The 16,496-nt window shown below is 32.8% G+C and overlaps 2 protein-coding genes across 4 annotated transcripts in view; one reads left to right on the top strand and one right to left on the bottom strand.

Moving 5' to 3' along the window:
• The window catches only part of LOC129802273 (clathrin light chain), a 101,639-nt gene that overhangs the window by 20,538 nt on the left and 64,605 nt on the right, over positions 1 to 16,496 (bottom strand). The window lies entirely within an intron of this gene.
• LOC129802258 (alpha-actinin, sarcomeric) overlaps positions 1 to 16,496 on the top strand; it is a 44,170-nt gene that overhangs the window by 6,356 nt on the left and 21,318 nt on the right. For all 3 annotated transcript variants that reach the window (XM_055847944.1, XM_055847943.1, XM_055847942.1), the window contains exons 2-3: positions 3,989 to 4,146; positions 15,858 to 16,019. In XM_055847944.1, coding sequence (XP_055703919.1) covers positions 4,030 to 4,146; positions 15,858 to 16,019 — 279 coding nt within the window. In that variant the 5' untranslated portion in view covers positions 3,989 to 4,029. The remainder of the gene's footprint in view (positions 1 to 3,988; positions 4,147 to 15,857; positions 16,020 to 16,496) is intronic.

Raw genomic sequence — 16,496 nt, 5'->3', positions numbered from 1 at the left:
TGGCTACAAATTCTATTTATTCCAAGATTTCCCAATTGGAAATCATTGATTAGGGACTGATAACGTACATTCCAAAATTCCTCATTCCTAATTTTCATTGGATTATTCTCATGAACATTGATAAAGAATGTGTAGTAAATTATTGGAGACTTGATTGAAGATAAGAATTTATTTGTCTGTAGTTACAGTGTGACACAATTGTAATTCAATTGGGCAACAGGAATCTTTTGAAAGTTAAGATCAGTGCATCTTTCGACAGTGTCAAACTGACAAATTAATTTTTATAACTTATTTGAAGACAAGGGACAACGGAAGTCATCAAATTATCCATTTTTGATTGATTTAAATTAGGGTACAGGCATTACATATGGCAACATTAAAGACATATCTGCTTATAGCTGCTGACCTTTTTAACCAATTAGGGGAAAGTACTCTCCCTTTGAACGTTCATGCCTTCGAATAATATGAATTTACTTTCAGTATTCCTAAGAAACTTATATGTTTCTATTAAATATTGGTTAGCTTATCATCAATTATTGATGATTATGTGATAATCATGTGTAAATCTCTTAAGAAAACTAAAAGAAAATTCACATTATTCGAAGGCATGAACGTTCGAAGGGAGAGTACTTTCCCCTAAAGCAAAATTTTAATTGTAGGTTCTTTCATGTAGTTTCTTTCGATATATTAAAATGAATTTACAAGGAAAATTCGGACGGAAACCATCGGAAAATATATGATTCTTCCGAACATGTGAAATTCATAACTTGTGGCATCTTTTACGAACATATGGCCACTCGTTGAATGACTTATGGCCAAAATTTTAAATGATATAAAACTGACTTAGTAATAAAATAATTATAGTACAAAAGAAAAAGAAGGGATTTTGCAATATAATAATGCTAACACAAAGCAAATGCAGTTAGCACAGGTGCTGAGCCAACCGACGTTATGTTGGATAATAAGTCCTTAATAATCGAAAATTCAAATCAATTTTGTTTTGAAACAATTTCTTTGGAAACTTATTCTCAAGTTATTTCTGGAAGTGTATCATTCATACGATGTGGACATTGTGACAGCATATTCTGTTTCAATAATTTTTCTACCGATATCCACATTCACTAATTACTTAAAAATTAACATATGGACGGTTAAAACTGCTGCAACATCAATATTGAACAACAAAAGCTAAAAAAAAACACTTTTTAGATTTTTTTTGCTAAAGGTCAGCAAATTTTTGCTAAAATTTAAGCATTTCCGTTCGCAGAAAACTAGCCACAAATTTAACTTTGGTGAAACAGCATCAAGTTTCTTCACTTTTACAACTTATCATTAGTATCTTTTTATTGTTCTCTCATAAAGCGTGTGCACTGTACACGGTGTGCACGATGAATTTTCTCATTTAAAAATAAGGTGCTCAGAGCAAAAATACTCTAAGTCGTATGCATTTCCCTATTAAAATAGCGTTTTTTTGCTCTGAGCTCCTCAAATGGGTCTCAAAATTTTAACCACAGCATATATTAAGAAAGGGTGGCAAAGCGTCCCAGGCTTTGCGAAATGCTCGAACTCGTGACATAAAAGATATACCTCAAAAGTACTTTCGCATCATTTACGGTTTACCGGTTCTCAACCAATTTAAACAGATTCATAAATCACTCAAAAAACACCCCCAAATAATTTGAAGAGTAATAGAATTGATTTTCTTACGAAAATTGCTTATGGATTCATAACCGGTTCATTGCCAGTTCACAACCGATTTGAACCGATTCAAAAATCACTAAAAATATTGCTCGAAATACATCTCAGGAGTAATGTAATTGAATTTTAAATAAAAAATAGTTAGCGGTTATGAAACGGTTTATTACCGGTTCAGAACGAATTGGAGCGAGTCCAATTTTGTCAGAAATTCCAAGACCTTTCTAACGAGCCCAAAAATGACCCCAATCTTTTAATAAATGCGTTCTCTAGAGCCTTTTTAACCTTTGACCTTGAAAAACCGTTATTAGGAATGATTCAACGGCATTTTCACACATGGTCAAATGTCCGCCTGGGTAATCTCTAAAACATTTGTAGATGGTTCTTTGCCCTTCAAGGAAGAAGCAAGCAAGAAGTCAGAAAAAGTGAATTTTTTTTCTGACCCTCAATTTTTAACCCTTTCGTCCTTAAAGGGTTAAAGATCATTTCCTAAAATATTGGACACGCCCTCTGTAATGTTTTGGAATTTTGATCGCTTCTTCTTCTCCTGTATGGAACTCAAATTATAAAATCATGAAATTTCAAAATTTTAAGAAAAGTGTCAATAGGGGTTCCCTGTCGTACAGACGTTCCTCCGACCCTACTAATAAAAAATTAGTTATAGGTAAACTTCACCCAAAAATAACACGAGTAGTAGGCGTGACTTTTAGTGAGACCATAATCTTGAAATTACCATTATTCTGCATTATCTAATAATCCCATTTTGCTTTTGTTAAAGAAATGTGTTTCAATAGTAAAGGCGCTGGCACACCTTTTCAATTGAGTGAAATTCAATCGATTGAAATATTACTTGTTACTCTTTCAAACTGAAATAAGATATATTTGTCTCTTTCTGTTAAATAAAAATTGTAATTTCAATTTCATTTTCAATTTCAATTCATTTGACAGAAAGAGACAGCTACATCTGATTTCAGTTTGAAAGAGTAATAGGTAAAATTTCAATCGATTGAATTTTACTCAAATGAAAAGATATGCGCCATAATATTTTAAATTTTAAGAAAAGAAATTCGAATAGTTGTAATTTCTAAAAAAAATGAAATCTAATGGCTCTGGCACAAATTTTAGATCATGAATATTTCATAAAGTCAAAATTCACATTTCTTCTTAAAAGCTTTGCATATGTATACCCTACTCTCTTTCGTACTCTTCTTCTTTTGAACATCACACTAAATTAAATTTAGTTCAGTACAAATTTGAGACTGAAAGAGTGGGACAGACTTAAGCAAATCTTTTAAGAAAGAAAGAGACGCGAATTTTGATTTCATGAAATTATGCCGAGCTAAAAGGTGTGCCAGAACCTTAATGATTCTGACACACCTTTTAGATCAGGAAAATTACAATTAAAATTCACTTCTTTTTCTCTCTTAAACGTTTTGCATATGAATATCTCATTCCTTCCCACCCAAAATTAGATTCAACTAAATTAAATTTGGTGTGATATTTAAAAGAAGAAGAAGAAAAGTGTGAAAGAGTAGGACAGAATTATGCAGATCTTTAGACAGACACGAATTTTGATTTCATAAAATTTTACCGATCTAAAAGGTGTACAATTTGAGAAAGAAAAGGATGTGAATTTTGATTTTATGAAATTTTCTTGATTTAATCGCACGAATTATATTTATATTTGTATATTAATGTTTGTACGGTGTGCTTAATTTATTGTTAACTTACATTGTTGAATTGGATGCCTCACAAATAAATAAATTATTCGTCAATGAAAATATCGATATCATCTCTTCAACTAAAAGTGCCAAGTTTACAACAGAGGTAATTAATTTTTTAATTGGCGTATCTTGATTTCAATGATAAATTTTCTTTAAAGATGAAAAGATGCCAAAAAGCATGGATAATTATGATGAATTTATGCACCAATTCAATTGCCACACCCTGCAGATCAAATTTATTTGCTTAATTTCTTCTGAGGCCATTGACTTGTTTTTTGTTTTCAATTATCACAATTATGTAATTGCATAATTTAAATTATAGTTATCAGGCGAGATAGAAACGTTATAGAAACATCTTCCGAGCATTAAACTCTGTGGGAGTTCTTGTATTATTTCTGTGCCAATCATAAAGCAAGTAAAAGAAGAAGTTGATCTATTGATGAGTCTGAGAGAGACCCCCTGAAAGTGTGTTATTCCCCTTGGGCATGTGAGACACTTGAAGTGTTAGGAGGTGCGTCTTGTGCTCAAAGTGTGATTAATAGTGGGTGCTTGTTGGTTGTCTCTTGCAGCAACTTGAATCGACTTCGAGGACGAGGGTGAGCCGAGAAGGATGGAGAACGGAGTCTACTATGGGGATGGATACAGTGGGGATGGGTATATGGAGCAGGAGGAGGAATGGGAGCGAGAGGGACTCCTTGATCCAGCATGGGAAAAACAACAGAAGAAGGTAGGCGCTAGAAAATATTCTTTTTACATTTATTTTGTAACTTTTATTATCACTTTCAAAGATTTTTTTTAAATTTTCTAATACTTTTATAATATTTTAAAAACTTATATTGAATTTCAAAAAAAGTTGTTTGCAATTTAAAATGGATTTAGCAAAGTGCAAAGTCGAAATTATGTTTTTTCTTTATTTTGGAAAATATAAAATAATTCTATTTTTTTTTAAATAATTTGTATGAAAGTTTTCAAAAACTTGTGCAAAATTTAGAAAAAAATAGCCGTATACGTCTAAAAGCTTTTTTACGTGTAAGACGAAATGTTTCAATTCAATTCGTACATTTACAGCTAATGCAATTCTAAAACTTATTAGGATAAAATAATCATAATCCTTATTAATTTTATTACTTAAAACTTTGAAAATTCTGCAAATTATGGAATTTTCAGTTTTTTCAAGCGTTCCTCTTCATTTTCAAAAGTTTTAATCAATGCATAAGCGTCTCCAACTTTTCGATTTTATTAAAGAATCGTAATGTTGCATCTTACTATTACTTAGATTTTTTATGATCCTGGAAATGTCTCTTGATAAAACCAATGTATAGTGTGTACATTTTTAATTTTACGGATTTAGGACTAAAACGTAATTTGGCGTGTTATAAACAGGCTAAAATTTCAGTTTCTCTGTATTTCTTTTTGCAAAGCAATTCCGATTCAAATTTGCAATGGGGTTTTGGCTATATCCAAGTTTACGATTTTAGGATGAGAACAAGGTAATCCAGGACAGATCTAAAGCGGTCTTCAGACTAAATGTTGAGCCTAGTTCCCAAAAGTCTCAAAAACCTAAATAGTAACCAATTTATTTTTTAAAATATAATGAATTATTCCTCTTTAATGTCTAAGCCTAAGTTCACTTTCCTAAAAAATCTTGATTAATAGACATTTGAATGATCTATCGTCGGTGCAAAGACCATAAGATCATATTGATTAATAAGTAATTACAGAAGTGAAACCATATGTCTAGCCTTAGGTCTGAAGCCCGTATAAAGCTGAGCGGGCTAACCCATATGGCTTTATTACTCTTAATTTTTATCAAGGAAGATTTTTTGGTAAATGTCGACCTAAGCCTAAGCCAATAAAATTGCTTATTAATTTAGGATTTTGAGATATTCTAGGCTGACGATAGTTTAAAACTCGAAGTACTGTCGTTATGTAAACGTAAATCAAGGTATTTAAGAAAATGAACTCCTTTTGGAGGAGTTAATTGTGTTTCTCTTTTACCAAGCCACGAAAAGGTTTTGTTTTTGGGCTCTGATCGAAAGATTTATCAGGAACAAGACTTGTTTACTTGTTTAAGAAAAGAATAATTTATGATTCCTGATATATCCAGAAGGTGTTTATTTCTTTTTATTTGAGTAATCGTAATATTGCATTGCATTATTAGGGTAAAAATTTGAATTTCGAATAACGCGGAATTGCGGAAAAATCAATTAGGAAGTTTGGACTTTTATAAAATATGTTTTAAGATATTTGGCTCTCGGTCAAAACTCTGAAAAACCAAAATCCTGAATGGACCAAAGTCCGAAAAACTGTAAATCCCGGAAATCCAAAATCCCGAATGATACGAAATTCCGATGAGCCCAAGTTCGGATTGGGTCCAAATTCCGAAAAGCCAAAATCCTGAAAAGGCTAAAATTGGAAAAGTCAATATCTTGATTCACCAAAATCTCAAATAGGTCGAAATTTTGAATGGGCCGAAATACAGAATGGGTCAAAATCCCAAAAACCCAAAATTCCAAAATCTGGAATGGGTCAAAATCTCGAAAAATCAAAATCCTGAATGGGAAGAAAAAACCGAAAAACCAAAATCCTGATGGACCAAAATCTCGAATAAGTCGAAATCCTGAATGGTCCGAAATTCCTAATGGGCCAAAGTCCCAAAAATCCAAAATCCCGAAAATACTAAGTCCCTAATGGGCCAAAATCCTGAATAGTCAAAATTTTCAATTGACCAAATTCCCAAAAACCCAAAATCCCGAATGAGCCGAAATCCGAAAAACCAATATCCTGATTGATTAAAATCCAGAATAGGTTGAAATCTTGAATGGCCCGAAATTCCTAACGGGCCAAAGTCCCAAAGACCCAAAATCCTGAATGGGTCAAAATCTCGAAAAGCCAAAAATGCTGAATGTGTTAAAATCCGAAAAGCCAATTTCCTGATTGACCGAAATCCCGAATAGGTCGAAGTCCCGAATGGGTTGAAATTCTTAATGGGCCAAATTCTCAAAAGAAAAAAAATCCCGAATGGGTCGAAATTCGAAAAACCAATATCGTGATTGACCAAAATCACGAATAGGTCGAAATCCTGAATGTGCCGAAATTCCTAATCGGCCAAAGTCCCAAAAATCCAAAATCCTAAATGGATCGAAATTCCGAAAAGCCAAAATTCTTTGGACCAAAATCCTGAAAGGGCCGAAATTCGTAATGGGCTAAAATTCCAACCAAAATATCGAAGACACAAAATCCTGAATGGATCAAGATTCCGAATTCTTAAAAAGGTCATAGCTCCCCATGATTGCACCCGTGTCGGTTAGAGGCAATTGGGACATGTTTCCACACATTATCCTCAGTAGATTTTCGTTCGTCCCTTTCAGGATTTCGATCATTCGGAATTTCGGCTTTTCGAGATTTTAATTTATTTTATTCTGGATTTTGTTTCCACGAGATTTTGATTAATCGGGATTTTGGCCGGTGCGGGTTTTAAACATTTAGAACACCACGAAATCAGCCTCGGAAAATGAATTTTAAATGCAAAAACTTCTAAAATTCACAGAATAAGGGATCAGAGTATGAATTGAATTAGAAGATTGAGCAATAATTGGGTGAATTTGTGTGTGATGAGGCTGGTTCAGCCGATGACGGAGGTAGAGGGACGCACCATCTATAAGGGGTTATTTTTAGCATTCATCAGCTGTATATTTTCATCTTTTCACTCTCGCCCACTGCCCACGCAAATTGTGTGTGGCTCGCTGGCTTCTGCAAGGAAACATTGAAATATATATTTTTTTCGACCTAAGAATACTCCAAATGTAACATCAGTGATGTTCTTCGTGACAAACACCAACCAAAAGCATCATCATCGGGATGATGACGAGATTGGTACGAAATTGGGTGGATGTTGAGTTGGATCTCGTGAGCTTGCCGATCAATTGATTTTTGACTCACAGGGATGAATGATGGGTTAGTGATTCTTCTTTTTTTTATAAATTTTTTTTTGGTTAGAAATTGATGATAAATCCGTATTTAAAGTGCGGGAAAATAGAGAAAAAAAAGCGAAAAAATCTCTAATACAGCAGCATTTCTCTGAGATCGCGGCACATTGAAGAGATCGGCGTTGTGGGGATTTCTCTGTGTTTCACGATGTGGAGCAGGCATCAAGTTTCATGCGTCCAAAAATGGCTCGAAGCGTGTGTATTAGTAAATAAGCGAACACTCTTCAACAGTTGATTTTTCAATATTTTATCGAAATTTTCAGCTACTCTCCTACATTCTTTTTTTTCTCCTCCTTCATCCTCAACACTCAAACCCGTTAATTTTCACGTCTAATCGACCGCTTAAGAGAGATCAATGGGAAAGCCACGGAAAAAAAGGCGTCAAGACGACAGTTTGAGGCATCATAGAAAGAAAAAAAAATGTAGATTGGACGACACTTTGATTGAGAATTTCTTTCTCTTTCAAACATTTTGATAATAGAAAAAAAAGAAATTTTTATAGTGAATATAAGATGGGTTTATGGGAAAAAAGTCTATAGAAGAGATATCTCTTGTTTTCTTAATTTCTTTTGATATAGGGAATAGGGGGGCAGTTCATATATGACTTTTTAAGTGGATTTTGAGACTCTTTTGAGAGGCTGGCTCAAGGGTAATTCCATTTGTTTACGATGAGAAATGCGATTTAAAGTAAATGACAGACTGACTGAAAGTTCCTCACTGTGGGGTAATTTCAGACAAAACTGGGGCAGTTTCAGAGATAGAACAATTAATCCTTATTTAAAACTTCTAACCAAAACGCGTTCAAATTACAGAATTAAGATTTTATTACAGAATTTGACTAATACCTATTATTTTATTAGCACAGAAAGTATTAAAAGAGAAAAGAGCCATGGGTCAAATTCAGGGAGAAACATTGAAAAAAATCGAGTGGTATGTAATTTCCGTCATACTAAGCTTCAAAACCTCTATTTTTCCCCTTAAGTTTACAAACAGTCGTGGGCCAGATTAAAAGCCGGGTGGGTGATAAGGAATCCCTTGGTATCCTATGAAGTACCGTCACTCCTCATACCGCTCCAAAATGAGACAAAATTCTTTCAGTCCCGGAGTAAAACTCGCGAGCTTTGTCTCAAATTGTCGAGTGAAACATTTCGTAATTCGCACTCAACCTAGTTGTCATTTTATGTGTTTCTCACAAGAATTATAGCCTAAAGGCGAAATATCATGTTATTGTGGCAAATCATTTATAAAATCGTAATAGAATTTTAAAATTTTCAATTTTAGAGAAGAAAATATTAATAATAATAATTGTGTAACAATATGCCATAGAGGAACTACGCCTTCTCGAAAGCAAGATTTCTAGATTAGCTTTACGTATATGGTCAAAGCAGTCCCATGACCTGTGGAGTCAAGTGTAGTGAAGCTCACGAGATGCAAATCAAATATATTTAATTCCAGATATTCGAACCCGAGATACGTACATCACAGAGTAAGAAAATTTTACTCACACTAGTTGCCATTGCATATATGTTTCTCTCAAGAATTATAGCCTTAATCCGAAAAATCGTATTCTTGCGGTAAATTGCATATAAATATTTTAAGTTTTGTAATCTTCAATATTCAAGATAATACATTTGTTCAACTACTGAAAAATTAGTAATACAATTCGAAAGCACTTCAAAAGCTTTGAAAAGTTTTATTTATTTTTATTTTTTAAGCTTATCACTTATTGGAATTTTAGAAATTCTTTGAAAGAAAAGGCTTACAAACTTTTATGTTAAATATAGGTTAAAATAACTTATTGGACACGGAAAACTGTCCCCTAAACCAGTTTGACACTGACCCTCGCGTACCTTCAGAACCAAGATCAAGATTTCATATTCTGACGTGATGCATTTGTAGAACTTCTTAAAATGTCTTTGATAACACCTACGTTTCAAGATTTTCCACACTTAACGAAACGTCACTTCTGAAAAATATCCTAACATCCTTGCAGAATTTGTTGTTATTTTGCTACAAAAATTAGTTATGAAAGTAAACAATAAATTTGGCATCTTGAAATTTTGAAATATTAAATATGTGGGAACCGAAGTTTGTCAGGGGATTTGGAGTTACTCTGGAAACATCAACTCTTTCCAGAGCTTTCGGCTTTGTCTCCAAGCCTTCGTCAGTGGCTGGAGCAAAAAGAGAGTCTATTTTATTTTCTATCCTAACAAATATTTCTTCTGTACTAAATTTGTCACTCTTACTCGAGTGTAAATGGAAAGAAGAAATATTTGTTAGGATAGAAAATTAAATAGTCTCTCTTTTTGCTCAAGCCATTGATGATGACTTGGAGATCGAGCCGAAAGCTCTGGTAAAGGGTTGATGTTTTCCTAAAGAACTCCAAATCCCCCGACGAACTCCGGTTCCCAAATATTCTATTTATCTACCTCGGTTTTTTCACAATGTTTACTTGAAATATTGGTTCCAGAGTTGGAAATCTTAAAATCCACATGGTTTGTGTCTTGGATTTCAAGATTCTAAAACATTTGACAGATTAGACATCTTGGATTTTTTGATTCCAGTATACCAAAATCTTGAAATTATCTTGATTTTGATCTTGATCTCAGAATTGAGGCTTTTATTTAGGTTCTTCAAAATGCGTGTTTCGGGATAAAATATTGAATAACAATGTAGGACATTTGCTTTTATTATGTATCTTTACAAAATACTTCCAATTGACTACTCAAATTTTGTGATAGGGTAAATTAAGCTAATTCAAAACCTGCTCCAAATGAATTTTCGCTACTCCAAATGGAAACGTCATTGTTTTCACGATAAATACAGTATTTATTATTATATTTATATATTTTCTATACCACAGTTTCATTATTTAGTTAATTTTGCTCCAAATAAAGCGAAAATCCATTCATATTCACAAAATTTTAATTTGTTAATTTCACAGAAAAATTAAAAGTGTCACTATCGAAATTTTCATCGATCGACCATGTTTTCCAATGACAAACACAATAAATTGACTGTTTATTCGTTTTGTTTAACATTTATGTCATATTTCTGGCTAATTTTAGTTAAATTAAGTGCTAATCTTTATTGTTAACGGTACGTGAAATTTTCAAATGAAATAATTACCTATTTCGTGAAAAAATGGGTTTTACTGAAGTGTCTGAAAATGCTTCAATAGGAAACACCGGAAATATGATTTTTTGGAGAGATTTTCTTATTGTTTTAGATGGGAAAGGAGAAAAGACCAGGAATAAGAACAAATACTGAACTCAGGTTTTGGAAGCCTTTCGTCGCGGTTTCACTTACATACTGTTTGTTTCCAATTAGAAACTTTCCCTTGTCTCCATTTGGATTAATATGTTTCCAATAGAAGCATTTTACGCTCGAGTATTTTTCTTGTATTTAAGAAGATTTCAAATTATATCTAAAGAATTTTCACTAAACAGTAACATTCTAGAAGAGTCAAGGAGGAAATTTATGTAATTCTCTTTAGAAAAAAATATGAACTTTATGTGTTGAATCTTCTGTCAAAGTTGTAGCGTCTGGAAATGGTTTTGAATTAGGACATTTACCCTAAATGGCATTTTTTCATGAAAATTGCTTTTAGTGTGTAGACACCATAAAGAAACATCTTGAAATGCATTCTGTAGTAGATTCAGATTCCTTATTATTATCATGAAGTCTTCAAAAAATTATTGCGAATGATACTTCATTAGTGCAGTGATTCAGAAATAGAAGGAAATAATAAATTGAAACTGCCCGTGTATGACACAGCCCCATCCTCCTCTATAGGAGAAAAAAAATAAGATGAAAATGTACAGTTTTAATGTCATTTCATGCTGAAGGAGAGCTATAGATATGATAATATTTGCTTATAAGACGCTGAATTAGAGGTGAGAGATAGAGAATGTGAAAGAAAAATGCTACATTCTTCAGCATCAACTTGTTTTGTGTTGCTTCAGAGCTCATTTCCATATTGAGCTTATCAAGGAATATTATAACGTGAGGAAAGACAGTGAAAATTTTCCACACAAAGGATGGTTTATTTTATCATCAAAATTGCAGAGGATTCTATGGGAAAAATGACCCCAATTAATGCATATTTTCATCGTGATTATAAAATTTGGCAAAAAAGCAGCAGTCAGAAAAAAACAGAGCTTTTGGCGATGGCGAGAGAGATTTTCTTTTCTATTTTTGATTCAAGTAATTTTGATGTGAATGAACTTGAAAAAATTTTAAAAGATTTTTTTGCACTTGGTTTAAATGAATTTTATCATAAATTTTCAATGCTTTCTTTGATACTTAAAAATCGCAATCTTTCTGCAAGACAATTTATTTATTATACTTTTTTTTATTTTTTTGTGAGCTCGTAAAAGTTCCCATAACATTCAGAGCAAAAACACTATTATGTATAGTAGATAGTTCGGGATGAGATGAGGACCATGAAAATGTCACATTCTCAAAGAGACGTGTTTTTGCTCTCCCTTGCCGTGTGGCTATTTATATGTGTTTTTCACCTTCAGAGGGATTTTTTTTCTTGGTAGTTGGGTGTGTGTTGTTGGAGAAAATAAATTTATGACACATTTTCCAACAATTTCTTCTCACTCATCGCCAAAAATTGTAAACATACCTTTTTTTCTCTTCGCGTGATTTTAATTATGTCAGGAACAAATACATTTATTTTTGACTAGAATAGTTCATAAAATTCTACGGGCAATTTATGTAGTTTTTTTTTGAGACTTCAAAGTAGGGATCGTTACTCTGTTTAGTCTGCAGTTTACCCAATATTTTACCACGAAACTCAATTGATAACAATTTATACTTTTCCAATGGATATTATGGGCTTGGCACAATAACTTTTTACGCAATGAAAATAAAATTTATTGCAGTGATTCAATGCAGGGTGCTAAAACAAATTGCAAAAATAAAAGATTTTATTGGACAATTATTTGAAATTTTGCAGAATTTATTTAGTTGTTATTTCACTTCAAATTATGTGAAATTGAAAATAATGTTAAACGGCTTTATTTGAGGTTATGTGGCTTGTGTTTGATGCAAGAAAAAGAAGCTGTTTCAAATTTCGGACACGTTGCATTTAAGCCCCATAGTTCTAAGTTCTAAATGTAATATTCTTAAAAATTGAAAGTTTTAATACTTTCTTTTTAAGACTAATTTTTAAATTCAAATAAAAGGATCAAATTGATTCTTTTGCAAAGGATGGATCAAATTAACATGTTCTATTATGATAAATGTACATTCAGAGTTCGAAATTTGATCCATCCTTTGCAAAAGCATCAAATTTGAATCAATTTGACCTTTTTATTTTTACTAGTGTAGCTATAAAACGTAATATCGGATATAATATCGTAACAATATTATTTTGTGTGCTATATCGGACACCAAATTTCTGAGTCTTTTCTTCTTGCAAAATTCTTCTAATAATTTCTCTACGGCATCTCGTTCGTAGAGGCGACATTAAATCGTTTCTTTGGAATTTTACGACTTCTAGAAATTGAAAAAAACATAGAATATCGATAAACAAAATAAGTGTCCGGTATTACATGCCATGCGTGAAAATTAGAACAGTTGTTATATTGCTAGATAAGATTACTCTTGAAATTTGTAAATTCAGCGCCATCTATTGCCGTAGTTTGCCAAGCTCAAACGTTCCATAAAGTCGACCATCTCATTTTTTAATAGACTACCATCATAAGATATCAAATTGTGGAAAAATGTAAGAAAATTAATAAATTATTCATCACTCAAACTAATGAGCTCTAAAAAAATTAGTTTAATTGGTAAAATATTAAATTATAGTAAGTATAAAGACTTAAATCTGCAGAAAAAAAGGATTTACTATAATTAATAGTTATAGCTAAAATGAAAACCCCTTTATTTTCCCTTTGATCATAATTGCACGGATTAACATACTTTTATGGTACATCAAGACAAGTGTTACAGAAATGATTTTGCATAGTTCAACAATTTTTATAACACTTTCTACTGTTTTGTTTTAGTGCATTTGTCATGTTTATTAATAATTTATGATTTGTTTAAGACAGTTGAAGTGAAGATAAATTATGAAGTAACATTCGCAAACCGAGATGTGAATACATTTCGTCTGATAGGTCAATAACAGCGTGATGAAAAGCATTAATAATTGACGTTTACAACAGCCAGTATCATAACTTCCATTTAACCATTTCATTTTAGATTAATTTTTAGCATTTATGTATTTTAGCTGAGATTCTTTACAATCTCAGCTTCTGTGGTCCGAGGTGAAATGCGACCTCGTCAGATCGGGCTCAAAATTTGCATTCACATGTTTTGACTCTAATACATCACGAATATCATACCCGCTAAAAATCGGTTTTCGTGACCGTCCGTCCGTTCGGCCGTTTTTACGTAGCACAAACGCTTCTGGCGAGAGGACGGAAAGAGATATCAACAAGCGATTTTCGGCAAAGGTTAAATTTCCGGTGGACGACATTAGATTGTGATATCAGATCCAACCCCCCATTTTGGAACACCCCCAAATATTGTTTTCTCAATATCTCAGCCCCTATGGCATGGATCTGGCTCAAATTTTAGTATGTTATAGCTGGGCATAAGACCTTTCGATCGATACCAAACTTTACCCTGATCCGAGCTGTAAGGGTCAAATATTGAATTTTGAAATGGCCATATCTTCAGTTCTATTTGTCAGAATTTGAAAAATTTTGGTGATTTGGAAAGCTCTTGTTAAATGCTACAACTATTTGAGCACCCCACTTTTATCCAATTTAATCGAAGGTCCGATGAATCGTAAAATCGATTTTTGAAAATTTGATGTCGAATATCTCGGGAGTTCCATTTTCAATTTTGATGAAATTTTAGGCTGATATTATAGCCATGTCTCCAGTTCTAATTGTCAGAACTTAAAAAATTTTGGTGTTTTGGAAAGCTCTCGTGGAGTACTACAAGCCTTGTGAAAGTCCAATTTCATCCGATTTAATCGAAGGTCCGATTAATCGAAAAATCGATATTCGATTAATCGATCTCGAATATTTCGAAAACTAGACGATGCTTTTTCTTTAAATTGTAGTATGTTGTAGCTGAGGTCGAGACCTTTCCGGTGGTGGGTCGCACTTTGCCCTCGCACTACCCTGACCCGAGGTATAAAGGAAAATAACCTCACCGGACTTTGGGGGGTTATCAAAGACCGGAAGTTGATATCTCTTAAAGTTTAAGCTCTATAGTGATAACAAGTTGGATGAAAAACGGATTATAGCTTTGAGTTTGAGCAGTAGAACAGCAGTAAAAAGAAATTGGATGAAACAATGATATTAGAGGAAATTATTAAATTTTTTACACTGATGGAAAATTGGGTAATAGGGTAACTGTACCAAATTTCGGCATAGTTGCATGCAGCGCCAAAATCTCAAATTTGAAATGTAATATTTTTAATACAAATTGAATTTTCTGTTACTTCTTTTTAAGGAGGGTTGCTTTGAACCTTTCATAGTTTATCATTTTTTTCTTTAAAATCCTTCCTTATATATTTTGAAATGAATAAAAATTTGGACATAGTCCGAAATATATGGGTAATATTTCGGCCACCTTGATTCTCATAGTTCCTTACCATTCAGGAATTTTTCCAAAGTGTTTTTCACATTATTTCGTTTGTCAACGCTATATTTTTATGTCTTTTTGGGTTGTGTAATCTCTGGAATATGTAAAAAGTAAAAATTCATGGAAATTTGAGGAACAAAAGAAGTGGCCGAAATTGCAAGCTGGCCGAAAATTGGTACAGTGCCAGTGTTTCAATTTCTTTGGAAAATCTCGATTTTTTTTACTTAATAAGCCTATATGTCTAAGTATTTTTCGATACAATATATAACTATGTAAAATAGGTTTTTACAGTGCTTAGATTATCGTGTTCTCTGCCAATTCAAACTGATATTCACAATGATAAATCGTTACATTAGCAACAATATAGTCCAAATCGTTTAATGAATGTTAAAATATCCTCCACTTGTATCGATTTTTTCCGCTTAAACAATTCTTATCAGTGGATAAACGTGAAGAGATAAACGAGAGAATACTAAATAGCCCACCAAAGTATGTTTATAGTTGTTTATCTTTTTACACTTTTGGATTCGAAGGGGAAAGGAAAAGGTGTTCATTTGTGCAATTTTCACGGTCACATTGCTGTATGAATGAATAAATTGATAAAATGAAATGAAAAAAAAGAAAAACAAGAAGCGGTAGAGGGAAAAAATTCCAAAACACAAACAGAGAATTATTGCAGAAAAAATATAAAAGTAATAATGTAAAATTGAACAGTTTGTTAACTGTTGATTTTTCTTTTTCTCACCAATCCATGTGCATCCATCGTGTTTTTGATGATGAAGTTGCATTAATGCTAAAATGTTTCTCTCTTTTCTCTGGCTCATCTCTTCCTCAGACATTCACGGCCTGGTGCAACAGCCACTTGCGGAAAGCTGGAACTGCCATTGAGAATATCGAAGATGATTTCCGCAATGGACTCAAACTCATGCTGCTCCTCGAGGTGATTTCGGGTGAGACACTACCAAAGCCCGATAGAGGAAAAATGCGCTTCCACAAGGTAAGTTTCCGTTTGGGCTTGTAATAAACAAACAATTTTTCTTACCTCATTTTCATTTGGCATTATCTCACTTTTATTGAAAGAATTACTTAATTGTCGTGAAATTGTCGTGGATGACCTCAGCACTTGAAAATACTTGTATATACCTGGCATACATATTTTCCATATATCTCTAGATATTTTCTACTGACTTTTACACTACCTACACCTACATTAAATTGTTCTATTTCAAGCGCATATTCTGAGAATACAAGAAAGTCAAGCTAGAAATTGTTTAATGGAGAGGGAATAAAACTGCATAGCAGAGTTTTGAGCAAAGTGTCCCATAAATTTTTCAATGTGCCATAAGTTTGTTTGCTATGTATCTCCGCCTCCCACTTGACCTTTCTTCTTAGTTTTAAAAATTGCAAACTTAAAAGCATTTGCCAAAGCAAAAAATAAGAGTGCTTCAGTTTTGTTTAAACTAACAAAATGTTC

The sequence above is a fragment of the Phlebotomus papatasi genome, chromosome 2 (assembly GCF_024763615.1).
Source record: "Phlebotomus papatasi isolate M1 chromosome 2, Ppap_2.1, whole genome shotgun sequence".
Classification (NCBI taxonomy): Eukaryota; Metazoa; Arthropoda; class Insecta; order Diptera; family Psychodidae; genus Phlebotomus; species Phlebotomus papatasi.
The sequence above is the reverse complement of the archived record's forward strand: the minus strand, read 5'-3'. Positions and strand labels throughout refer to the sequence as shown.